The following is a 27,832-nucleotide window of genomic DNA, read 5'->3' as shown; positions in this document are numbered from 1 at the left end:
ATTTATCCATCATTTGAAGTTCATGCATATATTTACTCTACAAATAATGCTTGTTTATTCGCAGCTCTGTCTATCTAGTATAGTGTCGGGAGATATTGGAAAAATCAAATACAACTTGTGTATTATCTTCAAATACGGAGGATATCAGCAACAAAGGGCGAGATCTGAGACCGTATGACAGATCTTTGTGAGTTGTCTCTGACATCGTTTTTCACATTTACTCGTCTAAACCTTCATTTAGTGGCTCCAGCATGTGTTGACATGCAAAGAAAAGACATTATAATGTGTCTTTGGATTTCAGCTGATGGCATTTGAAAGCTGCATTGATATACCTGTCCTTATATACATTTATTAGAGCACGTCTGTGATGAATTTATGCTTTTGTACATAAGAAAGTTGAGGTTACCTTTGAACTGTTTGCATGATAGTGACAAAAGAGATTCATTTGAAGTAACTTGTGTAGGAAGATAAAGTCAGTATGAAGTTGTGTTAAATTTTAGGGGGGTCTTTTTTCTCATGAATTAGTTTATTCCAAGGATTCAACAGAGACATCTCTTCACTATTAGGTAAAAAACATTTGTGCAAAAGAAACATTAAGTCTTACAGTCCTCAGTACTATGAATGCTATATGAAAAGTGCATATATATAATTTATTATTTGCTATTGTCTTATTCATTAGAACAGGTTTTAAAACTGTTAGGAAGCTTCAACTCAGACATACAAAATCTGTTTCGTCTTTTAAATCGCCTATGTAAAATTATTTTTTTTATTCTATCGTTTTATTAAAATTTAATTTGGGTAATATTCTTTCCATATGTATATGTTGGTTATATACGGTACAACCAGTGGTGGAAGAAGTATTCAGATCTTTTACTACCAGTGTAAAAATACTCTGTTACAAGTAAAAGTCCTGCCTTTTAATGCTTACTTATGTAAAAGTACAAAAGTATTAGCATCAAAATTAAAGTACAAAAAGGAAAAGTAGTCATTATGCAGAATTACCCATTTCAGAATTGTTTATGTAAATATATATATATATATATATATATATATGTTTATAGATGATGGATTATAATTAGTGATGCATTAATGCGTTCATCATTTTAATGTTGCAGCTGGTAAAGGTGGAGCTCTTTTTAATTACCTCTGGGTAGCTCAATCTATAATAATACAGGTTATCATAATTTATTAGTTGATTTAAAATTTGTATTAATCTAAATCTGCAAAGTAACTAAAGCAGTCATATAAATGTAGTGGAGTAAAAAGTACAATATTTACCTCTGAGATGTAATGGAGTAGCATTAAATAGAAATACTCAAAAGTACAACAGAACGGTACTTGAGTAAATGTATTTAGTTACATACTGGATGAAGCCTACATATAAGGTATATGTATGTATGTATGCAATATATATGCAACACATACAGTATATTTGTGTTTATGACCATTTATTTATCTAGTTTTTCTGGCTTACTATTTCCAGTTGTATGCACATTTTTTTCTAATTTCCTCATAGAGTACTTTGTAATCTCTATCTTTGATAAGTACTACATAAAAAAAACATAATTATTATTTATAATAAAACACTCTTAACATAGATTTGTAACATGTAGTGTTTTTTTTTAATAAGAATGCTGTTTCTTTTCCTTTTTTAATTAAATCATAAATTCCTGTTAAAATAAATATCACAAAACAAAAAGGAGAGACGCACGCCACATTGCAGGTTGCTATGCATACAGCTTAACAACAGCTAATTGCAATACACAGTACTGAAGAGAAGTAGTCGAGTGTTTTTGAAAGAAGTTTTGACAGCAAGTCCAAGGCTGCTTTAATGGTGGAAGTAGCTAGAGACTCCACATGGCAATGTTAAATCCCATTCAGCCTGATGAGAGTGACTCCCAGCAGCACTGAGCTCAGTGGGGGGTTGTAAACATTTACACTAAGAGCCTGTCCAGTGCACATGGTTGGTGCTTGCCAGCCACCTCGGTATCGAATGTTGTGTTGCATATTTTGTCATTCAGGCCTGTCCCGAAATTGTAGGAATCACACCATCAATTTATGAAGGAGCCATCCAAATGTGACAACAGGCTTATGCTAAATGGAGAAAATAGAGCTAAACATTGTTAAAACACCCCTAGACCCACATGGTAGAGAGTGCTCGGCAGAGAGCTGCTATGCTCCCCGCTGTGAACTGGGAAAGTGATGTTGGTGGGCTTCCTTCTCCATGAGGGCCGCATCGTTCTTGGGCCCCGATTTGAAGCCTTTTTGAAGTCTGTTTCCTGCAGCAGCGTGCCAACATTAATGTTTCCACAAAAGCAAAAATGCTAAATCAAATGAATACACTATACTGTGCTATTCCACGTTGACTCCTGAATCCCCCAGAAAATTTTAAAAAGCATCATTAAAAAGCTATTTATCATATACGTTTCTAAAATGTGTATTTTTTTTCTGGTATTTTATTTCATTATGGCAAGCTCTAATAAAATGATTCATTAGTTAACATAGAAATCTCAGCAGGCGAGTGAGTCTTGGGGAAAATTAGCAAATTGTTGGTGTAGTAAATTAGTTTTTCTCTATGAACCGGGAAAACTTTTCACCCCCTAATGAATATAAGTGTGATCACATATAATTCCCAAATACAGAACAATAATTGGGCGTAATAAAACAGCAGAAATATGTTTGGGATCAATCCTTTATTGTTTCAAAACTCTATCTTTTACAATACAGTCATTTATTGTTACATGTGTGATTCGATGGATAATGTACAATGTCGTCCGATAATGAAACACAGTCACAAAGTATTCCTTTCTACATATCAATAATCTATGATAGTGAGAAGTTTGTGCTGATATATTTACTTAGTTCTGACAGCTCAAATCACTTCCCTTTTCAAATCAACAAAAGCATTGTTTTTGAAAGTGCATTTCAAGGATTGCAAAGACGACTGTTTCCGTCAGTCAGCCATAATGTACATTTCAGTATTGACAGAGGGCCACACTGCTTTGTGAGTAACAAACAGCATTAACTACATTTCCAACTACAACATTTATCTGGATAAGTAAATCAAAGAAAATATATCAATATGCATGCCATGAACATTCCTCCATAAACATTTATAATAAATGTATATTTTTTTATTTAATTATGTTGATAATGACACAGTATTTTCCACAAAAGGACAAATGCTGATAATGAGAAACTAATATTTAACATCCAAATTTTGTTCAATTTTACACACAGGTCAAATGGCATAACGCCACAGTGTACTGTATAGGGCGATGCCCTAAGAAAGTTAATAGCATTTGGTCCACAATAACAAATCTGGGTTTAAAAGAAAACAAAAATGTGGTAGCAGGTGGGATATTGAACTGAAACTGAAAATAGCATGATGACTATCTTTAATTCTTTCCATTTTTAAGGTCTTTCGATTTTCAAGTTATGAATTATGATGAGAAGTTCCTGTTCAAAAATTAAGCAATATAAATATACATTTTAGCTCGTTACTTGGCTATTATACTTTTTTGTTCCATGGAACAGCTTTCACTCTGTAGAACTTGGTTCCTAAAGGAACCTTGAACCTGTTCTGGGCCTAGTGAAGGAAAGGAGACAAGGAAAGAAACAGAAAGAAGGTTCAAACCGTGCGTACGTGAATATACTGAGGAAATTATCACTAAAAAAAAATTACATTTCCAGGACGACACTTAACTTGTGTCAGTATATTGATTCTTAAATATTCATTAAAAATATAAAATTAAAAAATCACTTTATAACTTTGTACCTTTTTTGCCTGGCAATATTCCTTCTCCATCACCTTTCCAAGTACCCACGGCCGTCTTGAGGTCCCTGATGCTAAACAACAAAACAAATAAACGTGTTAAACAAATACTCATTGAACACTCAATAAACCACAAATCTGTGTGTGTGGAATATAAAGATTATACGAATCTAATAATAAAATCTAGTAAAGAACTATAGATATTTATTTCTTTAGTAAATTAAAAAAACAAATGTCAACACAAATGGTCACACAACGTTTGGGGCGACGCTGACCTGGTTTGAGGTCCAGTGCAGTGAGAGACTCTGAGTGGAGGAAGTAGAGGGTGGGACCAACTGTGAACAGCACGTAGTTGTCGTGCCTTTCATCCAGGATGATAAGAACCAAATCGCCTACCTGGAAACTGAAGAAAAAAAAAAAAAAAAAAAGACACACAAAGGGATGATGACACCGACTTCAGCAAAGTGATAACAAAAAAAGTCAACACATTAATGTAATTATACAATAATGTGTATAATTACACTGCATGTAATGATGGAGTTTTATCTTAAAACAAAAACACAACAGCAAGGCCATGTGTTAATTATTCACTTACTCTCTGATGGCGATTTTGTCTGAGTGCCGTGACGACACAGACGACATGCTTTGAGACATCTACAAAGAAAAGGATTAGGGCAACGTTACAGATGTTACAATGAAGGGTTACGAATATTGGCTATAGCTATATATATATATATATATATATATATATATATAACTACTGTATATACATTTGTCTTATTTGCTACTTGCAAGAAATAAGCTTAGTAATTATAGTAATATCACTTTTCCCCTATTTACAGCATTATACTCTAATTTCAGTTTCATCCTCCTTTGTGAGGCCGATTCAATTTTTCAAACTACAAAAGTATATTTTAAACACTTATATTAGTATATGTGTTTTGTTTCACTAAATTTCGTCCATCTACACATTCTCTTCCTAAAAAATTAATTTTCCTCCACTGAGCTCTTTGGCCTCCTGGGTCAGGATTTTACTCTTTGATGCTACTGCCACCTAGTGGAGCAGGTGTTGCATAGCCCATAGAGACATTAATAACAATAAATAACTAACCAGTCTTTGACTGAGGCGCTTGTTTTCTTCTTCTTTCATGTGTAAAGTCTGAAACATACATCAGATTGATTAAACAGATAAGAAACATAGCGTCTTGTGCTCTCAAATGCATTGAGATGGATTCAGTGTGTCTATTTACCCTCTCGAGTAAGAGTATCCGCTGTTTCTCCTCTGACATCAGGACGTTGTCACTACAAGAGAAAAGAAACATCAGGTTATTGATTAATATCGGAAAAATGTCAATAAAACTGGATGTATTATGTAGAAAATTAAAATTTAGCAAATTGTGAATTGGTTCTCATTTCTAGTCTTGTAATCTTAATCTTAATAGTAATAAGTAGAAAACTTATACTGTCTGATCCTAGCCTGCCTTCCACGGTCAAATGTCCTTTGTCATTTTGAGATATTTTACACACTTTTTAATCCTTCTTCAATAACGCAAAAACCTCTTTCTGTCAGTGATTAATTTCACGTCATCATAACAAAAGGCTCAATACTGTTTAGGGCTGTACGTTAGAGGCTGAAGGTTTTGTAGCATATGGCACAAAATTGTAGCACCAGTATAGAGTGCTGAGAGGATGACGTGTTTTTGTAGGCCAACCAGGAAGTTAGCATTGCCCTGGTTCCCTCGACAGAAAGCCAATGAGATTTTTCCGTTGGGATTTTGGATTATTGCAGAAAATAAGCTCTGTGGCAAACACACGTTTATGATACTTTTTGTTCAGCAAGATAATCTCCACAAATGAACAACGCTTTTATGATTTTTGAAGTGGGAATGCAATCGGCAGAAGTAAAAAGCAAACGTTAAGCTATAAACGAACTACACCGCGGTCACATGAACGTGAGTATACACAACGAGGCCGTAAAAGCGGACGAGTCAGCGTGATGACGTTTAGTAGTCTCATTCAGCCACTTGTTAGCAAACGCCTTTTTAAAGACACGTAAAGGCTTCAGAATTCACGAGTGGGGTATTTATTGATGTATTTTATGTCGTAGAACAAAACGTTAAAATCTCTTAAGCTTGTGTTAACCACAGACCTTATTTCAGGTATCTGACTAAAAACCCATTCAATTAACCCATTGACTTCCAGACGAGGGAACAAGAAGTGCTAAAATGCGATTTACTAATTTCTGCGTTTTAGGACTCATTCCTGTAGCACTCTGTAACAGAATCAAGTAAGTCCACTGTAATTTGAGACAATTCAAATTCTCTGTTGGGGGGGCATGGAGCATACAAAAATACAGTTTAAAAAAATATTTTTTTCTGACCTTTTAAAGGAATTTAGAAAGAAAAATGCAGAAATTCTTTTAAATATAGTCCTATGTATTTATTATTATTTATGCACATAGAATGGATGTGCTGAGGGGCCTGTAGCACCTCCTAAAACCAGGTATTATAAAGACTATTATTGATGAAAAAGTTTAAACCTAATGTTACAACTATAGTGTTTCCCCTTTCTGAGTGGGATACAGGCTGTGTGTGTAGTATTTGTGGTGGGAAAGAGGATTTGCTTTGTTTTTTTAATCATATATATTACTCCATTATTAGATTACTTGTGATGCTGACTCTGTCGCACATTAAAACATTGAGGTGTTTTAGAGTTAAGGCTGCACGATTTAAAAAAAATATCTAATCATGATTATTTTGACTGATATTGCAATTATGATATGATTTGCGATATTAGAGGGTATGATCATTTTTACATCATAATTCTCATTTGATTATGGTGTGATTTTTGCGGGGCTTGCGTTTTCTTAAGTCCGTAGAATATGATGTGCAGGCCTGGACATCTCTGCTGTACGACAATATTTCATTTTAAATGGTATTTTGACACATTTTGCCTCTTCCTCATCCTGCGATTTGAAAATTGCAGTAGGCCAGATTGCGATTTCGATAAAATTTCGATTAATTGTGCAGCCCTATCTGAGAGGCAGCACAGCATTAGATAAAAACTGCACTGAAGATGAAGACTGATTGTTGTAATTCAGTGGCATTCACCTTTAATTGTACAAGACATACGATAAGTTTACATTCACTACAGTCACCTGATTATTGTCAGCTGTCTGAAGTAACTTGATCTCTTTAACGTCATGTAAATAAAAACCAAATAAGAGAAAAAGAAAACCTGGTTCACAGGAGCTACATTGCTGCTGAAGAAACCGGATTTCTTGACTATGTATAAACTTGTTACAGGTTTCCAAAGGGATGTTCATGTACATGACAAACAAAAGGAACAGGGGAAGTATTGGAGTAAGAGCAGCGTGGAGATTAAAAGAGATTGAAGCGGTGTGTATTTGCATCAAAATATTTAACACCAAAGTCCAACTTAAACTGAAATCTACATAACTCCATTTCCACAGTTTAACAGTATTTGTAAAATTCAGACGCAAGTACACAGTAAGGAAAAACTGTGTGCATCTCTTCTACACAGGTTGTCCTCTCAGTGAACTGTCAAAACGCTCTGACCTAAATAAACCAACATTCTGTTGGCTTCAGCAGCACACATCCGTAAACAGGTTTCTTATATATAATTTAGGACAGTTATGTGTCAATCTTGGTTCAAAAATAAAGTGTGGAGTAGAAGGACAAATCCTTTGACTGGCAAAATGCATGTAAATGTGTTACCTTAACCGGATTTCTTTCCAGTAACCTGGTTTCTTGTGAACTACATCAGGAGAGATTAGGGCTGCCCCCGCTTAGGCCCCGATCAGACAGAGTACACAGTGAAACTTAGTCTCTGCATTTAAACCATCATAGTATATTAGGAGCAGTGGGCAGCTACTATACAGTGCCCGGGGAGCAGTTTTGGGTCTGGTGCCTTGCTCAAGGGCACATTGGCAGTCCACACGAGGCAAACTGGCACCTCCAGCTACCAGTTCACAGTTCGTACTTGGTCCGTGGGGACTTGAACCGGCAACCCTCCAAGCCAAGTCCCCACGGCTGAGCTACTGCTGCCCTTTTTGTACTTGTTGTCAATCAGATTGAAGCATTTTGCACGCTGCTTTTGTATTGCTGAGCGTCTCGCGTTTGGCCACTCTGTGTGCCTCGCGTTTTTACAGGAGCGCCCTGAACTCAGAGCGGAAAAGCGGCCAACGTCATTAGCATTTTTTCTCATTGTGTCTTTTGCTGGATCACGGAGCTTTATGAGTTTACCAACCGTAGTTACCATGATCTGAACAGAACAGCAGGAGGCAAATTAGTGCGGTACTTGAGATTTTGGGTAAATTGCTTTTATTAATTTAAACTTTACTATTAACTATTTGTGTTGCGTACAGTTCATGGTTTGGATTAAGGTAACGCCAGCACTCGTTTGGTGGTTGCTTAGCAACAACATAAAATAAAAAGACGCAGCAAACTGAAAAAAAATACTCTGTCTGATCGGGCAACAAAAAGGCAGTGCGGTGCGCCTCGTGTTTTCCACCTGCAAAACGCGCTCTGTCTGATCAGGGCCTTAGTCGATTAGTCGACCAATCGGTAGTTTTGGTCTTAGTTGACTGAGGTTTCTTTAGTCGATTAGTCATGTTGTGCTGTTTTCATGCTGAATGACTTATTTCTAAGGAACTTATGAGCACATCTCTGGTAAACACAAGATTTAAAGTGGTGCTTTTGTGTGATTCTTTGTGGAGAAACTCTGTTTCTCAGATTTGTTGATTAAATCAACTAATCGATTAGTCAATAAAATCGTATGAGTGTCAGTCGACTAAGAACTTCTTTGGTTGAGGACAGCCCTAGGAGAGATCAGTCACTACAAAATATCTCAAACTATCATAATATTTATTGGAGAAAAAAGATGCTTACTGGACTGTCACCATGCTGGCTTCCACTGCCGAATCAATCTGTTCGTCATCTCGAATGGCCGCCACAGAGGCCAGTCTGTCGGTTTCAGCCATGGGCTCAGAGGAGAACGCCCCGGCAACAGGCAGAGCTCCAGCGTCAGTGGTCTCCTGAGCGGAGGGGTTATGAGGAGTGAAGAAGGAAGAGGAAACCAGTGCTGTGCTGCGCAGGCGGTTGAGCTCCTCTTCCAAGTTTTTCTTCTCCTGCATGACACTAGCTCGGTCCTCGGAGAGCGTCTCTATCAGAGCTGCAATAAGTTAAGATAAATAAGAAACACTGACAGGCACAGGACCAACGGCTTCTTTCATTAGACAGAAATAAAAAAGTATTAAGCGCTCAGTGTGTACAGCACTCACCTTTGTCCTTCTCCTGCTGCTGGGTAACTTTCCGTAACTTGTCTGTGAGGTCATTGATGATTTGCTCCTTCTTCAGCTTCTCTCGGGTCAGAACAGTGTTGAAAGTAGTCTAGAGAAACAAACAAAAAAATAACCATTTAGCATTTTTACAAGGTTTTGGTCACAACAGGAGATTTACACCAAAGCACAAATGATTTGAGAGGATGCCTTTTAATTGCTAAATTCTGACAGTGCAGACCAGCTTGCAGCCATGGGAGTTACAATTGTTGATTTTTATTTATCTGTTAGATTTGTTTGTATTGTTCTGTGTCTGATCGCTTCACCATTTATTACGCTCAGTGAGAAAAAACAAAAAATGAAATGCAATCATGTTGGCTCAACCGCTATTTCAAATTACAATAAGTAATACTTGGTGCAAAACAAAAGTCTTATCAGCTTAAACTATGAAGGGTGTTGCAACAGAGAGAGGTCTGATATCTCCACAACAGAGATTCAGAGAAATCTTTGTAATCAATAAGTGACAAAATACAAAACGTATGGCTGAATAGCAGCAAGTGAGCAATATGTGAAGAGTAAATAAAGTCTTCCTGCTGCCCGTTGGGGATCTTTTGTTGTAAAGAGATCAGACAGACCAAGAGTAGTGCCAGTTGAATGAATGAAACATTGATCTGTTGATGTGTAAGGCTCAACTTGAAACTGAATGCAAGTGGCTGAGAGTGACAATGTCAATATCTATTAAAAATTCAAGATTTCACAAAGTACGTACTCACTTAAGAAAGCATTCACACTACACGACACGCACTCCGTTTCAGGCAGTCGACATATTAACAGTTTGCCATTATTAGGAACAATACATCATCAATCATGGCAACGATAGAGGTGTAACAATACATCAATCTGGATTGATATATTGATTTAATGATCAACAATCCAATATAATTGATGCAAAGTGAAAGCATGGTCTTATCATCATCTTTAAGATACGCCTTTATGTTGAAATTCCCATGGCACATCTGTCACCAATTTCAGTCCAAGCGAACCTCCTTCCTACAGAGCCCAGTAATACAAATCTGCTTTTTTGTGAGTTGATGTAAATGAGTGTGTTAAATGGGCATAGGATATCGTCTCATGTTGATTGTGGGCCCGTGAATTGAATCGAAATCATATCGTGGCAGACTTTGTGATCAATATAGTATTGCAGTGTGATGAAACTTGTGATTTATGGTGCTTTCAAATTAGGGATGTAAGAAAATATCGAAAATATTGAGTATCGCGTTTATGTTTTGTGATTCTGTATCGATTCTCAAAAACACTGTATCGATATTAAATTAATAGTTTACATGCAAAGAGTAACTCAGTCAATATTTTATTTCATCTGTAAAGATATGTGCCCTCTCAAAGTAGTGCTATGATGTTGGATGTTAAAGGGACTGGGATAAATGCAGATCCAACTGTTCTGATTGCATAAAAAAAGCAACTTTTTTACTCAGATTTTATGCATATGGTGGTGTGTTCTTTATCTTTGTGTACACGACTTCCCATGTTGTAAACACGAGCTCACGAAATACACACCTGCTGCTCTGCGATTAGTGATGTCTTGAGGTTCTGCATCTCCTCGTTCTTCTTCTTCTCCAGGAGGTCCATCTGGGACTGCAGGGAGGCCCTCTCCTGCTGCAGCCGCTCTTGTAGTGCCGAGTCCAGAGACAGGGGTGCTCCGGCATCTCCACGGCCCTCGGCTTGCAGCGGCAACCCTTCATCGCTGAAAGGCACACGGAATACTTTAATTCTGACAAAGGAATTATGTAATGTGGAGATACAAGCAAAGACAAGGAATAGCTAACAGTTCATTGTCAGCGGTAAAATAGATTGTTTACTCATCTAACCCCAGAATGTATTTCAGTGTGTCACTTTAAATGTAAGCAGATTCAATTACAAACTACAGTCAGGTTAACTGTAGAAACAGAAAATCTAGATTTTTACATGTGATGTGTCACTGTTTTCCCATTGTTATCAAAGTTATCAAACATTTACCTTTTTGAGGCTCGTCTCTCACGAAGCTCATCCTCAAGTTGTCTAATTTTGTCTGACAGTCTCTTCTCGATGTCCTCCTTCTGCTGCTCTAACTCTTTAAAGGCATCTTGTGATGAAACCTCAGAGGCCTTCTCTTTTTCTAAAGCTTTCTCGGCTGCTTGTCTGTCCTGCTCTAGTTTATTGGAGAGCAGGTCGTTTTCTGCCTCCAGATTGCTGATATCAGTTCTCAACTCTTGCTCCAGTTCCTGGAAACTCCTGAACTGCTTTTCTTTTTCTTCACTCAGAGCAGCCGCTTGCTGGTCCAGTTCCTGCTTGAGTTTCTGTTGCTGCTCAGCGTGGTTCTCATCAGCGTCCTGGGCTTGCCTCTGGAGGGAGGAGAGCTCGTTGCGCAACAAGATCGTCTCCTCCTCGTGTCTGTCCACCAGCTCTGAGATGCAGTGGTCCTTCTCAATCCTCATGAGAGACCTCAGCTCTGCGAGGTCCACTTCGTACTCCTCGTTTTTTACATAAAGCTGTTTTTTGATATCTGCCAGCTCTTCGCTGAGGACTTTGGTGGCAGCCTCTACCTGCGACTCCACAGCCTCGGCCTGCTGCATCTTGGCCTCCTCGAATAAGAGCCTCAACTCTTCTGTCTCTGACTCTTTGAGGGCTAGCTCCACCTCTACTTTGCAGCGGAGTTCTGCGAGCTCAGTAACACGAGCCTCCAAGTCCTTCATTTGGTTGTCCTTCTCTTTAAGTGCAGAGGCATGATGATCAGCTGCTTCGCTTGACTTTGCACTATTTTCAGCAGCCAGATGTTCCAGAGCCTCCTGATTATCCTTGGTGAGGCTCTCCAGTTTTGCCGCGTGTTCCTGCTTCATCTTATCCTCCATCTCCTTTAAGTGGGCCTGCTCAACAACCTCCAACTCCTGCCGGATCTTCTGCTGGCTACGTTCGATCTCAAAGTGCAGATTCTCAAGCTGGCTGGTCAGAGAGTCTCTTGAAGCCGAGAGCGTCTTGGTCTCTTCGGTTTGATCGCTGATCATCTGCTCCAGGTGTTTGATTCTATCCGTCTGGTTACTCTCCGTTTCAACCCATCGCTCTTTATCGTTCTCGAGCTGAGTGAGTTCTTTCTCTTTGCGCTCCATGAGCTTCTCCAGCTCCAGCATTGCGTGCTGCACATCTTTGACAATATTCTGGTTTACTTGGTTGTCCTCCGTTAGTGTCTGAACCTGCTTCTCGAGCTCTTGCCGAAGGGAGAGAAGCTCGCTTTGATGCTGCTCCTTCACTTCCAGTTTGTGGGTCTGGCAGATGTTGTCCACAATGTTTCGCACCTCTGTGGTCATATTCCTCAAAACAAAGCCAAAGTCCTGTTGTTCTTTTAACACCAGGCCTCTCAAGTGATAGAGGTCCTCCTTTACACTCCTGAAGTTTGAATGGGACTCCTCTGCAGCAGTTCGGTACTTGTCAATAACTTGTTTGAGGACAGTGATCTTCGAGTTCTCCCTCTCAAGTATTGTGGTGTCCTGCATACGCTTGTTGTCAATAGCGTTGATGACTGACGAGTACAGCGACTCCACCATCATTTCAGGGCTAATAGGGTCGCTGATGGGGTTCGGAGAGATCAAGTTCTCTTCGATCACAAACTCGTTGACGGCAGACATGAAGTCAGATTCGGGGCTCTCTGCTAGAGAGTCCAGGTCAAGGGAGCCCTGCTGCAGGACTGGGTCCATGTTCGGGTGGCCGATGGTTTCAAAGTCAAATGTTTGCGCGTCTATGCTGTCTGGGGATAAGTCCTCTAGAGGAGCTGGGACGGGAACATGTAGGGGCTGGCAGCTGGGTCCCTGAAGGTTAAGAGAGGAAGGGGTTTTGGAGGACCTCGATGTTGGGGTCACAGGTATGCTTCCACACTGTGGGTTAAACACGGATCTCTGACTGAAGGATATCTGCAAAGACAGAACAGATGAAGGGAGAGGGAGAGAAGGGAAATACTTACTACAGAAATAAATGAGAAAATCATACTATGTATAAGGACAGTTTTGAACAAGTAGCTAAATCTACATTTCTACTTACTAAATAACACAAATAAACGTTGCTGTCATTACCCTTTGTTCACTTAGCAGGTCAGTAATAGTTTGAGACATCTCATCCACACTCTGTGCAGCTTGGACCAGCTGGTGAAGCGTCTCTACGTGGCGATTTAAGGGCTCGAAGTCACACATTGTGGGAACCCTGCAGAAAACAAATATATTAGGAATAACATTAAGAACAGAATGTTTAAAACTACGTTGAGATCTTCTTTTAGTACTGGTAGTCTAAGGCAGAGGTCTGCAAGTTAGTGCTATAGGCAGGGCTAGGGCTGCAATTAACAGTTATTTTCATTGTCGATTAATCTGTTGATTATTTATTTGATTAATTGATTCATTGTTTGGTGTATGAAATGTCAGAAAATTGTGAAAAATGTTGAGCAGTGTTTCCCAAAGCCCAGGATATGACAAATGTCTTGTTTTGTCCACAACTCAAAGATATTCAGTTTACTGTCATAGAGGAGTAAAGAAACCAGAAAAAAAAAAAATCACATTTAAGAAGCTGGAATCAGAGAATTTTGAATTTTTTTTTTCTTAACAAATTACTCAAACCGATTAATCGATTATCAAAATATTTTAATTTAATAGTTGACACCTAATCATTTAATCGTTGCAGCCCTAAGCTGGGCCAATTTCCTCACCACAGGATCAGGCTGCAAATCAATCAATAATCATTTTATAAATAAATTACTTAATTTAGAGCTTTAACATCAACTTAAAAAAACAGCCCGTATAGCTCCTCTATCTTATGTACAGTTTGCTGCACAGCTGTGCACCTCAGCCCTTCCTCACCATACATACATAGGGCTATTGGATTACTTGTGAGACACTTGATAACACAAAAGTCTTACAAGTTGTTGCCTGTTCTGTTAATTGTAGCATATTTGATTACAAGTTACAAACTTATGTATGTCGTCATCGGCCATATGTTAGGATAGTTCTGGTAGCGTTACATAAACTGACAACCATTTCCATAGCTGAGGACTTACATAAGGAAAGGCTGCACCTCTACAGGACAACAAGATTTCAAGTACTGCAGGTCATCAAGTGAGATGTCTGGAAGTTCGTCGTCAAACCTTCTGGGCTTTCGAGTCTGTAAACAACAATAAGCAGAGCGAAAGAAGAGACCGCTTAAAATACAGTGGAAATAATAAACATTAATACCTGGTACTTGGTGAAAATGCTCTTAAATTGTAACTTACACAAAATGATGTTGGAGGCCATGAATCGAGTCCTCTAAACAAACGATTTCTGAGGAAAGACTTCCCTGAAAGGAAAGAAATAAAAGGGATGAAAACTTTGATCTTGGTTGGTATTTATGTGTTATTTCCAATTTTGTGCTCTACGGTGACGACTCGAATCAGCCGAGAGTCTTCAAAAGACACTTACTAAAGAGTTTCCCAAAGGACTCCCTTTTGAACTTCTCCGCCTCGTACAGTCGTTTCCCATCCTTCACGAGTGCATAAGCCCACTGAAAAAAGATTGATACATAGTGAAGATTTTACTACAACAAAAGTAATAATCGTGTTTCAGAACTTGGTGGCATTCCTTAGCATGGATTTAAATGTTACTGAGGCAATTTCTATTTGTTTAAATGTCAGAAAAAGGACATTATTTAGTTCTATTCCTGTTCAAAACTGTACAATCAATATCTTTTTATCCAGATAATTCAAAAGAAAAAGGCCTGTCTTCTCGGGAGAAAAACTGTTTAAGACTCTGTTTTAGAGAAATAGAAAGGGAAAAGAAAGTGGCTTCCTGTTGCATCAGCTGCAGTGAAAAAAACGAAATCAGCTCGATAAAAGAGGACGAATATGAGCAAAATCAATTCCATTATTGGCATCCAACTATTCCTCACTCTTACTGTGCATTCATAGCAATACAAAGACACAGTTTATTAATTAGACGCAGGAGCTGTCGGCAAAGATTTATAGAGCTGATAAAGCTTTAGCCTTATGCTAATGTAATGTGAGGGGTCGCCAATACCACAGCTCCCAAACCACACAGTGGTCCTTCATGAGCCTGCTAAATAGGATGTCCCACATGAAGGGACATCAAGACCAGTTCCATTTCTGGAATAGATACAGGACCGCAAAGCCAGTTTATCTCGCCAGCTCAGGCACTTATTATCATATTTTGTTACGTTTACCGCTTCAGAAATATTAGATATTACAAGGTAAACAAACAAAAGGCAAAAACAAAGCTTAAAATTAACTTCATTGTCAAACACCAGCAAACAACATAATGGGCCTGTTCTCTCTTCATTATAGTGGCAAAGTCAGAGAACAACAACTGCCCAATTAGAGCGGAATATGCAAATGATGTTCTCGGCGCTAAACACGCCCAAAAGCTACAGACTCAGTGAAGCAAAAGAGCTCACCTCTTTGAATCACTATGTCCGAAAGCATGATTACTGTCCAGTGACGGCGTTTAGCACTGACCTCTCTGTAGTGGCGCATAAACATTTTTCTCCTGACGACTTCCACCACCGCCAAGCAGTACATCTGGGGCACAGTGCTGAGGGCCTCCACCACCCTCACTCTCTCTATGAGCTCCGTCAGAAGTCTGAGTAGAGCCTGAAGCTTCTCCCCATCCTGGTCTGCGTGGAGCATCACGTAGCAGCACCATCTAATGCAAAAAAAAGTTGCAAACATGATTCTCTTGACTTTGGCAACAAACTAATAGCACTGTGTGCAGAAAGCAGTGAGTTAACAAACAAGAAGAAGTAGGGAAGAAGTGGTTTTTACTTGAGTCGGACTTGAAGGTTGTTTGCGAGTTCTTGTTTGGCAGTGGTGCACTTCTTTTTGATGTCTAGCAGCTTCCTGTGGTTGTTGAGCATGATCATCAGCTGGTTGGTGTGACTCAGACACAAATCAGGCAGAACAGATGTGTCCTTCAGATTTTCGGCCCGCTTCTGATTGGCCAAAAATCCCTGCAAGAGATGACATGTAAGCATGATAGACAAAGAGAGAGAAAGTAACTTCATGGTGTTTATCTCTTACTTTACATACCTGAGCAAGTTCTTTCTGCTCATTCACCAACTTCTTACAGCTTGCAATCATTTGGTCGAGAGCGTACAACCTGTCCTCAAGCCCCTTGATGGCTTTCATGTTTTGATTATCTAGCTTGGCAATTGTGTCACGACAATCTGTCAGGAAGGGCTGAATAATCCGAGGGTCAAGCTGAAAGAAAAAGCGAAGACTTGTGATATTTTCCACCACAGTTTGTAACCACATATTTAGAACACTGTTTTAACATGCCTATTCATACATCTGTGACTCACCCTATTGATGGAGTCAAAGCATTTCCTCACGACCGATTCCACATCATTGGGTCGGTCTTGCACGTTGATCCAGTCTAATAGTGTGACATTGAAGCAGGACGGGTTGGCGAACTCTGGACCGTCGTCGTCGTCGTCGTCTAATAGCGCAGCTCTCAGCTCACCGCTGTCAGTCATTTCATTTGTTTCCTGGTCTCCGGTTGGCTCACACGTGGGCGCCCCCGAAGCGGGGAAGGATGCCGATGACTTGGGGGGCCTCTGTGCATCGGTGGCGCAGCGCACAGAGTCGGTGGATTTTTCTTCTTCCGTCTCATCTGAGCTCTTTCCTGGGGTTGAGCTGGACTTGTCCATGCTCTCTCTGTAACTGTGTCTGGTCAAACATTCCAACAGAGGTATCCTCGCCATTACAGAAACTGATGTCCCTAACCTGCAACCAGAGCAAAATCTGCATAAATACAGCAAGTTCATCAGGGTTATTTCAGTTATTTAATTGAAACAAGATTGAGATTAAATCATTCTAAATAGTCAGCAAAGGCAATATACACATAGTAATTACTAATAAGCACACAGTACTTTGTATTTCAAGTTCAAAACTATTGGATAAGATTAGTGTGTTCTCTGTGCCAACACTTACTTTGAAAGTTTCACTTTAATTTCTTCCAAGTCATGTTGATAATTTGCGTATGAAGTATCAAATTTCACGAGCAACTTCTGATAAGACAAAGTGCAGTCGTCCAGATTGGCCATAATGGCAGCCCAGCCTTGGTGTTGAAGGTGTTCATCATGAACCAATCGTTCACAGAAAGAGCAAAGTTTCTTGGCAACTTCAAACATTTCCTGCAGAGGCAAAAAAAACATAACTAAGTCAGAACAAATTGGGAGCATTCCTTAGTTAATGGATTGGATACAATGATTATATGTGTTCATCTCATAAAGGTGGTGCACATGACAGTCATTTCAAAAGCAATGAAAGGCAGCTTTAAAAAGAAAACTAAATAAAAAAAGATAATTACCAGAGCAAGTTGTGTTCGCGAGGCAACAGTGTGAAAGACAGCTGGCATCAGTAGAGACTCCTCCACCTTAACCTGAATCTCACTCTCAATCGAGAAGGTGGTTTTGGGGATCGTTGGATCCCGGTCACACAGGATCATCTCTTTGTTGAACAGGAATATGGGGTTGGTTTCCTAAAGATCAGCAGTAAAACATTAGTAATCACATATGCAACCTAAATATCATCAAGGCAAGTAAATCACACACTAATAAATTGTATAAACTTACAGTGCCAGCACTGTAGCTGCAGACCCGCCTCTCTGCAGCCATACATTCCCCTCCATTGACAACGAGGACTTGATGTTGAATTGCAATCTTGTATTTGGCTTGGATGGCATGTTTAAGCTCCAGTACACTGAAACAAAGGAAGAGTTTATTTAGATCACAACAGCCAAGGTGTGCTGACCACTATTTCTGACTAATATCGGTAAAACGTTTCTTACGTTTGGACAGCAAGATCAGTGTCAAATGTCAATGTGCTGCCATTGTTGACCTGGAACACATACAACTTCATGTTGAATCTCCCAGAGTTCTTCGTGTTTGCCTATCTTGCTCATTTAGTCATGCAAGGACACCCTGTGAAAAAAACACAAACATGAACATGAGATAGCGGATAATCACAGTTTTTACATTTAATTAAGCTTTCCTTACTGTAAGTAAGTAAGTAAAGCTTTATTTATATAGCACCTTTTAAAACACACTGTTACAAAGTGCTTCACACACAAGAAGAAACATCAAACAATGATGAAAACAAGGGAAAATTACAATATGAAACACAGAAACAATGAGCAACAGATCAAACAAACACACATGTGGATGAGGCCTATAGAAAGGCTTGCCTATAGAGATGGGTTTTTAGAAGCCCCTTAAAACAGTCCAGAGATTCAGCAGCTCTAATAGATTGGGGGAGGTGATTCCAGAGAGTTGGGGCTAAAACAAAAGGCCCGATCACCTTTTGTTTTGCAGATTGAGCGGGGGATGGATAAAAGGCCGAGATTAGAGGATTGAAGGAGGAATATGGAACAAAGAGATCAGCAATGTAACTGGGGGCGAGGTCATGCAGTGCCTTATATGTAATTAGCAAGATCTTAAAGTTGAGTCTGAATTTTACAGGGAGCAAATGGAGGGATGCCAGAACAGGGGTGATGTGAGACTGACGGCTTGTTCTGGTTAATAACCTGGCCGCTGCATTTTGAACCACCTGTAGACGATTTAAAGCAGATTGACTGAGGAAGGTGTAGAGGGAATTACAATAGTCTAGACGGGAGAATACGAAAGTGTGAATTAAAGTTCAAGATCCGTGGAGGACAAGATGCATCTGATTTTTGCAATGTTTCCTAAATGGAGAAAGTTCAAGTAAATTAAATGAGCTCTAGTGAGAAGTGATGCTGCAACTTTACTCAAACCACTACGCCATAAAGCTACTAGATTAATACCTGTGTTATATGCATATAATTATGTGTAAGGATATTATTATATTTTTAGATGATTTATATCACAAGCTTTAACTAAACAACATGTCATCCCCCTTCCAACCTATCATGTTAGGCCTTTGCAATTACCTGTCTACTGACTCAGAGGTGAGTCACCATGTCCTTGGTAACTGGACACTGTTAAGTTTTTAATATGTAAGAAGTCACCTAATATGTTGGTCTAATGTAAGACAAATGCAAAACTTAAATTATATGGGCTAACATACTACATTTATATTTTTTAAAAGTTCAATGCTGTACCTTTTATGCTTAATTTATATGGGCTAACATACTAGATGTATATGTTTTTTAAAGTTAAATGCTGTACCTTGGTAACTGGACACTGTCATGTTTTTAATATGTAAGAAGTCACCTAATATGTTGGTCTGATGTAACTTTCATAACATGCCTGAAGAAGTATTTAGTTCACATTTTGTTGATGTTTATCTGGAGAGCAGACGAGCCAGAAAGCTACACTGATATAACACTTAGTTATAACAAAACCTAGTTAGCTCTATTTAACTATGTTTATTGTTTACCTGCTCTCACAGACTCTGATGATGTCAGGTAGCTGGTGTTGCACGTCACCAGAGGCCTCATATCAATCAGGAGCACAAATGTTTACTGTATTTAAGACTGAGATCACTAATCGGTGCTGTTAACATCGAGGCCTCCAGTGAGTTGTGGTTACAGAGCCAAAGAGTGAAGCACAAACAAGCCAGCTGCTCATTAACAACCCGCTGACTGAGCTAACTGGCTATCAGCTACCACAGCTGTCCGGCTAGCAGCGCAGGAGAGCTCACATCTAACGACGATGAATCTGACAAATGTAACAAGATCAGTCAAAACAAACAACATCAGCTGCTTAGACGTATATTGTTATCACACATTGAGTTTCTTAAACACAGCATTTCGTTGTCCTTACCTCACTTTGCTCGCATCTCCCTGTTCTTGGTCTCCACCTCTTCTAGCTAACAAGCTAGCAACCGAGCTAGCTAGCTAACCTGTTTTAGCTTGGCATACATAGAGGTAGCTTAGCACTTAGCTAACGTTAAGCTAGACTAAAACTAGACTTACTGACAAACACCATGGCTGATTGCACTGATTAACCATAGTGCTAAGTGTAAAGTAAATGTGTAATTTGGCAGCCGAGATGGTGAAACACACACGGACAAAGAGCCGCCAGTTGTTTGTTTCAGGTAGCGAGCTATCTATGCTAACAGCCTCTCAGCTCTCAGGCTGTTTTGTTGTTGTCATCTGCTGATGATGGGCGGACCGTGAACGATCCGTTCAACAGAGCCCCATCTGAAAGATAGCATAACACAGTTGTTTTGCAAGCTAGGCTAACATACTACATTTATTTACCTTTTAGGCTTAATTTACTCTCACCAGCAGACTGAGGAACAGTTTTTTCCCCCAGGCCATCAGACTTTTAATTAGATAATTCATACAACACCTTCTCACACAAAAATATATCTTATACTGTATATGTTCTTAATATATATGTTCTTAATATGCCTGTATATATTCTTAATATGCCCTTGTACAAAGTATTTCTTCTTTATAATGGTAATGTAAATGTAATTGTAATGTAAATGTAATATAACTTATTATTTTAATGGAGCTTCCCAACAAAAAGTATTTCACACGTTTGTACCTATACAGCCGGCGTGACAATAAACATCTTGAATCTTGAATCTTGTATGGGCTAACATACTAGATTTATATTTTTTACCTTTTATGCTTAATTTATATGGCCTAACATACTAGATTTATATTTTTTGAAAGTTAAATGCTGTCCCTTTCATACTTAATTTACATGATCTAACTTACTACATTTATATGTTTTTATGCTTCATTTATATAGGCTAACATACTAGATTTATATATTTTTTAAGCTTAATTCATATGGGCTAACATACTAGATATATATATTTTTAAGCTTAATTTATATGGGCTAACATACTAGATTTATATTATTTGAAAGTTAAATGCTGTACCTTTTATGCTTAATTTATATGGGATAACATACTAGATTTATATGTTTTGAAAGTTAAATGCTGTACCTTTTATGCTTAATTTATATGGCCTAACATACTAGATTTATATTTTTAAGCTTAATTTATATGGGCTAACATACTAGATTTATATTTTTAAGCTTAATTTATATGGGCAAACATACTAGATTTATATTTTTTTATGCTTAATTTATATGGGTTAACACACTAGATTTATACTGAGATATTATCTAATGATATATATAACCTGTATATTATTTATAAAGTTTTATTTTTTAATCATTTTCGTATTGCATACATGAACTATAAACCCTCCTGGGATCAATTAAGTAAATTAACAAATAAAAATATCCACCCCAGTGAACGGCTCAAAAGAGTCGGCTCTTCCAACAGTGTCGGATTTCCCATCAGTATATTCGTTCGTCACTGTACTCCTCCAGGTGAATTCTGGGAAAATAACAGGAAAAAACCTCTGTGGAGTGTTTTGCTGCAACATGAGAAGGGGTGTGGTTAATGTAAGGCTGCAGTGTGTGGAGGATCCTATTTTGCTGCAGAGAGGAGGTAGTTTGGGGGTTGTCGTTTGCTCTAGTGGCATTTTATTAAACTAAAACTTTTCATCATCTTATATATTCTTTATTTGGCATAATTTTAATGGTTTAAGACTCAAAAGCAAGGAGAAAAGGGAATATGCTCTAAACAGTCAAAAATAAGTAAATAAAAAAAACACCCGTGCAAAGTTAATTTGCGCACCTGGAAAATCACAAAGGGACGATAATGCAAGCCAAACAAACAATCAATACAGTTTTATCCCTGAATAGCCTATTTGTGTTTTATTGTGCCTTTTATTATAGAATACCACAATCCACTGACTGCTGTCTTTCATCCTATTTTTTTTTTTTTACATCCCAACCTGAAAGCTTTTTTAGAAAGACCAAATACCAATTTCTGCCAAGTAGATAATTACATAAATGACCAAGTCTCCAAATGTCTCACATGAAAGCAGCATCATTAATGTTATTAGCCTTCTCCCCAATGTCTACTGCGCTGAATTTAATGTGTGCTTGCAGGTAATGAAGTCTTATCCCAAATGTAATCTCTGTACATTACGTTCATCATATATTAAAATGAACAAATCTATCCCACATGAGTTGGATGATTAAAAAGTATATTTATATCTCCCCTAAAACTGTCAGTGATGCACGGTGTGCATTATCTTTTATTGAGAGGATATGGTTTGTGTTTGACAAACTCTAGAAAACAAAACTCAAATTAAACTGCATGTTCATTTCGGTCACAATTCGGTTTATTTATTAATTTTCCATTAGGTGTACTGACCCTTTAATCATTGTAATGTTTTATAATACAAACTCCCCCCCTAGAGGTCACTGTAGCACAATCATTTATTACAACAACACAACACATTAAATGGAAAGAAATTGGTATTTCTTTTTTTCTTTCTCTTCTTATAACCTCTCTCATCATCATATATCACTTTTAGCGTAATTCTTGATACAAAAAGTCTCAAATTTGCTTCCTACAACGAACTTTTGTACAGTCCACGAAGCCTCTGTAAAGTTCACTGTTACCCTTACAACATGTAACCTTGAGCAGCAGTGCAACAGTGTAAACAGGAAACAGTTCTTTCACCAGAGGATCAGGGTTCAAATCCCTGCCATTGTGCTGTTCTCTAACACTCATATTGAGAGGTGCAAATGAAGAAATTATTTCCACACGGAATTTTTTTTAACCCTCACAAACTAAGTTTCCACATTTGATAGAGTTAAAACACCAAAATTGTGTGTAGAAGGCATTGTTATTACACCAAATAATGACATATTTCATATATTACATCCTAAATGGGCTATGCATGAATAAATAGGCTATATATTCCTTTGGTTGCCAAAAAGTAATTCCCAAGAATGTTATCCTACATTGAGATTTTTTTTTTCAACTTTATTTATACGTTTTCTATCACAAGAATACATAAATCTGAATGCTTGAATAGACATGACATGACTTTTACTCCTCCCACCCCCTCACCCTCCTTTGAGGCGACCATCATCAGGGTTGACAATTACAATACAAAAATGGAATTACAATCTATCAATGTATCCAAAAATAATTTTAGACAGAAATACAATAAATATCTATAAACACAAATAAATACTAAAAACAATAAAAACAAATCTAAATAAATAATAACACGTATGATATTAATAGGATTTCACAACCAATTTAAGAGAATAAGTGATGGTTATAACTCCTGTCATACTCATAGTCACTGTCATAGTTACATGTGTTTCCCTTTATCATCTAGTGCATCTATCAACAGTGATAAGAATACCAAAATAATTAATGTTAGGTTCTTACAACATCTAAGAGTTTTGGACATGGGTAGTACACAGTGATCAGGTTTTGCCATATTTCTCCTCTGATCCTCTCATAGTGATCCTGTTCGTCAGTTAGACCCCAGTGAGGTCTCACTCTCTTTTAGACCTCTTCAAACTGTTATAAAACTCCAATAACAGAAATCTATCGCCCAAAAGAAGTAATGCATCATTTTCTTAAACAAGCTTAAAATCGTGTTTGTAAGCAATTCTCATAAATTAGCAGAATTTATAACATATCAAGGTAATTAATCAATATTAGGTATGTGTTTTTTTTAGGTGTTAAAAAGGATGCAAGGTCTCCAGGTCCCTAAACAACAACACTGGGGTTACAATGACCTTATTGTTTTCTACGTGCATGTCCATTAATTAAACATGTCATGTGGCCAAAGATTGTTCAAACCTGCAGAACTTATCTTTATATTCTGGTCAAGAACCCAAAGATTTCCAAAGGTGACACCTTTAACAAAGCATTGCAGCAAGCATATTCTATTCGAAGAGATGTAGACATACAATCAGAAATACAGAAGTGAATAAAAGTAATAAAACACTATAAAGACTGGTCAGTAAAGTGTAACAATAATATGACAGACAAACAAAAAGCACACACATTAAGTCAATCTAAATCACTATAATAGATGCAGCTGTATATACATGCATAGACATACATCTATACATACATACATACAGTATGTATATACATAACATCTACACACAGCTCAGATCTTCTGTTTTTGTTATAGTGTCCAATAGTCCCCAAATTTCCTCCCAGCTCGTTGTTAACGTTTTAGGATCCGTTATGAACTGTGTTGAGTTTCAAAACATCTGTATGAGCTGGCAGAAAAGTCAGAGACTTTGGGGTGCTAATAGGCGCTAGGGGTGGGGGAAAAAATCGATACAGCATTGTATCGTGATATTTTGCATGACACCATTGTATCAAGTATCAACCTTTTATATATAAACTATTAACCTCTTATCAATCTGACGGCCTGGCCACTATTCTGTCTTTCTGTGGTTGTAGTGGGCTCAGTCTTAAAGCTAGAGTGAAGATATATGGTATCATATGAATCTAGAAAACCTAAGGAATCAGTTGGTATCAACCATGTCATGTTAGCGTGTCAGGAAGAACGCTAAAAAACGCTCCAAAGTTACACTAAATTTGGCAAGGAAAAACTGGCATGGCAATTTTCAAAGGGGTCCCGTGACCTCTGACCTCAAGATATGTGAATGAAATCTCTGGGATGAACAGAGTGAAACTGTATCTTATTAGATAAAACAGATGTTGACAAACTGCATAATTTGCAGTTGGAAAAAAAGGTTATATATTGCAATATATCTCAATATATCTTATCACAATACCCAGTTGTGTTTACAATCTCAATAAGATCATATGGTGACTTAAGTATTGTGATAATATCCTATCTTGGGGCCTCTGGTGATTCCCACACCTAATAGGCACTATGACAAAATGTGTGCATCTTATAAACTAAAATGTGACATTGTTGAGTCAATTCTAACACATCAGTATCGATTAGTCACTTGATTACTGCTGTAATCAAACGCTGGTTATAGCCTGTATATCTTGGAAGTGGAAAAAAAAATCCTGTAGACAAACACAGATGCAATCTGTAACAACTTCTGAAATGTCTTTCTTGCTGAAAATAAACTCCATTAAAGTGTACGCTAAGAGGGTGACCTTGTTTCATTGGCGTTTTGTTCAGAGTGTTTGAGAAGGTTTAATAACTTGAACTTGAGAAATAGCAAAAGAGTGAGGAGCTCAGTCAAAACCGCCAGCGAGGTCACAGGCCTGACCCAGGCGCTGCTATCTGAAGTCTCTGAGGAGGCCTGAGTGGCTCTCTGTGCTGCACTGGTTACATCCTTAGATGGTAGTTTAAGCTGGTGTGTCTGGATGGCATGCTGGAGTGCCTCAACATAAAAGAGAATCAATAGGGACTCATCTCTTCCTTCTGCACTTAGTTCAGTTTGCTCATGAAATAATGTTGTCTCCTCAGTAAGTCATAGTTTGCCCTGAGAATTGAATGCATTTTCTTTGCTCTCATAAATGAATGTTTGACAGTCTTTTATTACTTATAATAGACTCTCTCTAAAGCCTGTGTGATAGACCTATAGGAAGTAAGAGACACAGTGCATATTCAGGGTGTAATTACCACATTTAACAGAAGAAGATACAGAATTGTAAAAAGAAAATGAGGTAAATGGGGTGACATCAACATTAGGTTCAGATTGTTTTTCAATATAACTTTTGATATTACTTTGCTCTTTATTTTGTAAAACAGAACAGAAGACATTTTGAATCATATACATTAAGTTATTGAGCTTCAATATGAACACATTGAGAGTGGCTCCTGACCATTTACTCGCCTGTGCAGGTCAAAGTCAACGCCCACACTCTTCTTTTTAGTTTGTTAATCCTTTATTTAAACCGGTACTCTTGTAGACCTTTGGACAAAGAAAGAACACATACAGTGTAAAAGCATAGACAAACACAATTAATAATTAAAACACACAATTATACACACAATAGACTGATTATTTACACATTAAAGAAGACAATTACAAGCGTCAGTCAGAGAGATTGGGTTTTTTCATTTTAAAATCTTACAAATGGAAGTCTGATGGCCTGGGAACAGTTTTTTCCCCCAGGCCATCAGACTTTTAAATCTATAATTAATTTGACACATTCTTACACAAAAATATTTCTTATACTGTATATACTGTATATATTGTTAATACATATGTTCTTAATATGCCCTTGTATAAAGTATTTCCTTTTATAATTGTAATGTAAATGTAATTGTAATGTAAATGTAAATGTAATATAATTTATTATTTAATGGAGCTTCCTAGCGAAAAGTATTTCACACGTTTGTACCTGTACAACCGGCGTGACAATAAACATCTTAAATCTTGAATCTTGAAGAGATTTTATTTTGAAACGCAGACAGGAAACTCCACTCTTAAGGAATGATAAGAAAGTCAGTGTGGTGTATGAAACAGGGAGTCATTGTTTGTCTTGTGACTACTGTGAGTGACAGAATAGGTCAAATGAGGGTCAGGGAGGCACAACTCCATCTGTTCACTTAAAGTAAATGTGAATGGGCCCCCACACTGAAAGTTAACTGCATATCTATAGTACTTAATTGCTTGCGCCTATTGCTCCCTTTCATGAAGCATAGGCTGTTGACCACAGTTCACCAGAGTCTCCTGTCCTGGGCTTTCCTTTCCAGCTGTTTCCATGTCAGCCCGCTCTGCTTTATGTCGGTCTCGAGGTCCCTTCGCCTCTCTTTCTTGTGCCTTGGGGTTCCATCTACGGGTTCTCAAACTTATTTGGGCCAGGGACCCCTTACAGGGAAGAAAATTTTCCAAGGACCCTCTCATAATCGTAACACAGATTCAGCATATGCTTACTACCATTTGTACTCGTATGCCTATTGGAACTATTTGTATTCTTAAACTTTCAACCTAAATACTTCAGACCTGTTTCATAGAAACACATTTCAATTTGAATCATGTTACCACATATATATGCTACTATAACAGAAGGTCATTTTAATCAAATTGCATTTGGAATGAACTTGACAGCATTCATACTTTTCAAGTAATTGATCTTAAAAGCTTTCGGAAAATCAACAGTAGCAAGACTGGCATAGTCCCAATGAACCAGTATAAACCAGTTTAAAGCTGACTTTCAGTAAGTGCTTCAACTTAGAAATAATTAACTTATTGCTGTATCACAATGATATCAGAGTTTATATTGGCCCAAAGCTAACGTGAGTGGGAGTAATGGGCACAATTTTAGTGGTGCAAATGGTCTTCATCTGTAGATATGCACATTTTAATGATACAACACAACTTTATAATTTATAGCAAATTATTTTGCTGACCCTGTGACAGATTGCCACAGACCACTAGGGGTCCCCGGATCCCACTTTGACAATCACTGATCGAAAAGCCTGCCTGGTAATGCTGGCATTGTGTTTCCCCGAGTGTTAGGCCGATCCATCCCCATCTTCTTCTCTTGATCTCCTTTTCCTCAGGTTGTTGGCACGTTCTTTTCCAGAGATCATTGTTGCCGATGGTATCTGACCAGTGGATGTTCAAGATCCAGCTGTTCATGAATGTTTGTACTTTTGTCATTGTGGTCTTTGTTGTCCTCCATGTCTCTGATCTGTAGAGTAGTATCATCTTAATGTCAGAGCTGAAAAGTCTGAGCTTTGTCCACTGGCTGATTTCTTTGGTGCCCCAAATGTTCTTCAGTTGGATGAATGAAGCCCTTGCCTTGCCGATTCACTGTCGATCGACTCAATGACACTAAGTGAAGGCTTCAGCTTCCTCAAGTGCTATTCTCTCCAGTGTCACTGGGTCCTCATGGGTTGTGTTGACCTTGAGGACTTTAGTTTTCCCTTTTTAAGGATATTGAGGCCTACTTGTCC

At 38.1% G+C, this 27,832-nt stretch overlaps 1 protein-coding gene across 2 annotated transcripts; it reads right to left on the bottom strand.

The window, feature by feature from the left end:
* Nucleotides 1–2,674: 2,674 nt before the first annotated feature.
* On the bottom strand, nt 2,675–20,235 carry rb1cc1 (RB1-inducible coiled-coil 1). 2 transcript variants are annotated; one of them, XM_037787099.1, is made up of 23 exons: nt 19,899–20,235; nt 17,945–18,077; nt 17,730–17,856; nt 17,465–17,635; nt 17,086–17,288; nt 16,455–16,896; nt 16,183–16,353; nt 15,919–16,103; nt 15,613–15,799; nt 14,564–14,645; nt 14,377–14,441; nt 14,164–14,267; nt 13,193–13,319; nt 11,109–13,033; nt 10,650–10,836; nt 9,078–9,186; nt 8,686–8,968; nt 5,026–5,077; nt 4,887–4,934; nt 4,371–4,429; nt 4,051–4,178; nt 3,779–3,849; nt 2,675–3,589 (listed from the first exon to the last, which is right to left on the bottom strand). In XM_037787099.1, exons 2-23 carry the CDS (start codon nt 18,013–18,015, stop codon nt 3,512–3,514), a joined length of 4,875 nt encoding a protein of 1,624 aa, XP_037643027.1. In that variant the 5' UTR covers nt 18,016–18,077; nt 19,899–20,235; the 3' UTR covers nt 2,675–3,511. The 2 variants fall into 2 exon arrangements, with proteins under 2 accessions (XP_037643027.1, XP_037643028.1); XM_037787100.1 differs by having other exon boundaries at nt 16,455–16,878.
* Nucleotides 20,236–27,832: the final 7,597 nt, after the last annotated feature.

The sequence above is a fragment of the Sebastes umbrosus genome, chromosome 12, assembly GCF_015220745.1.
Source record: "Sebastes umbrosus isolate fSebUmb1 chromosome 12, fSebUmb1.pri, whole genome shotgun sequence".
Lineage (NCBI taxonomy): Eukaryota > Metazoa > Chordata > Actinopteri > Perciformes > Sebastidae > Sebastes > Sebastes umbrosus.
This window is presented reverse-complemented; position numbering and strand designations above follow the sequence as displayed.

Coding starts and splice junctions, on each gene's coding strand:
- rb1cc1 (XM_037787099.1), bottom strand. CDS start 18,015: ATGAAGTTGTATGTGTTCCAGGTCAACAATGGCAGCACATTGACATTT. Junction 13,034..13,192: donor ACCTGCTAAGTGAACAAAGG/GTAATGACAGCA, acceptor CTGTCTTTGCAG/ATATCCTTCAGTCAGAGATC. Junction 3,590..3,778: donor AATATTGCCAGGCAAAAAAG/GTACAAAGTTAT, acceptor TTCCTTCACTAG/GCCCAGAACAGGTTCAAGGT.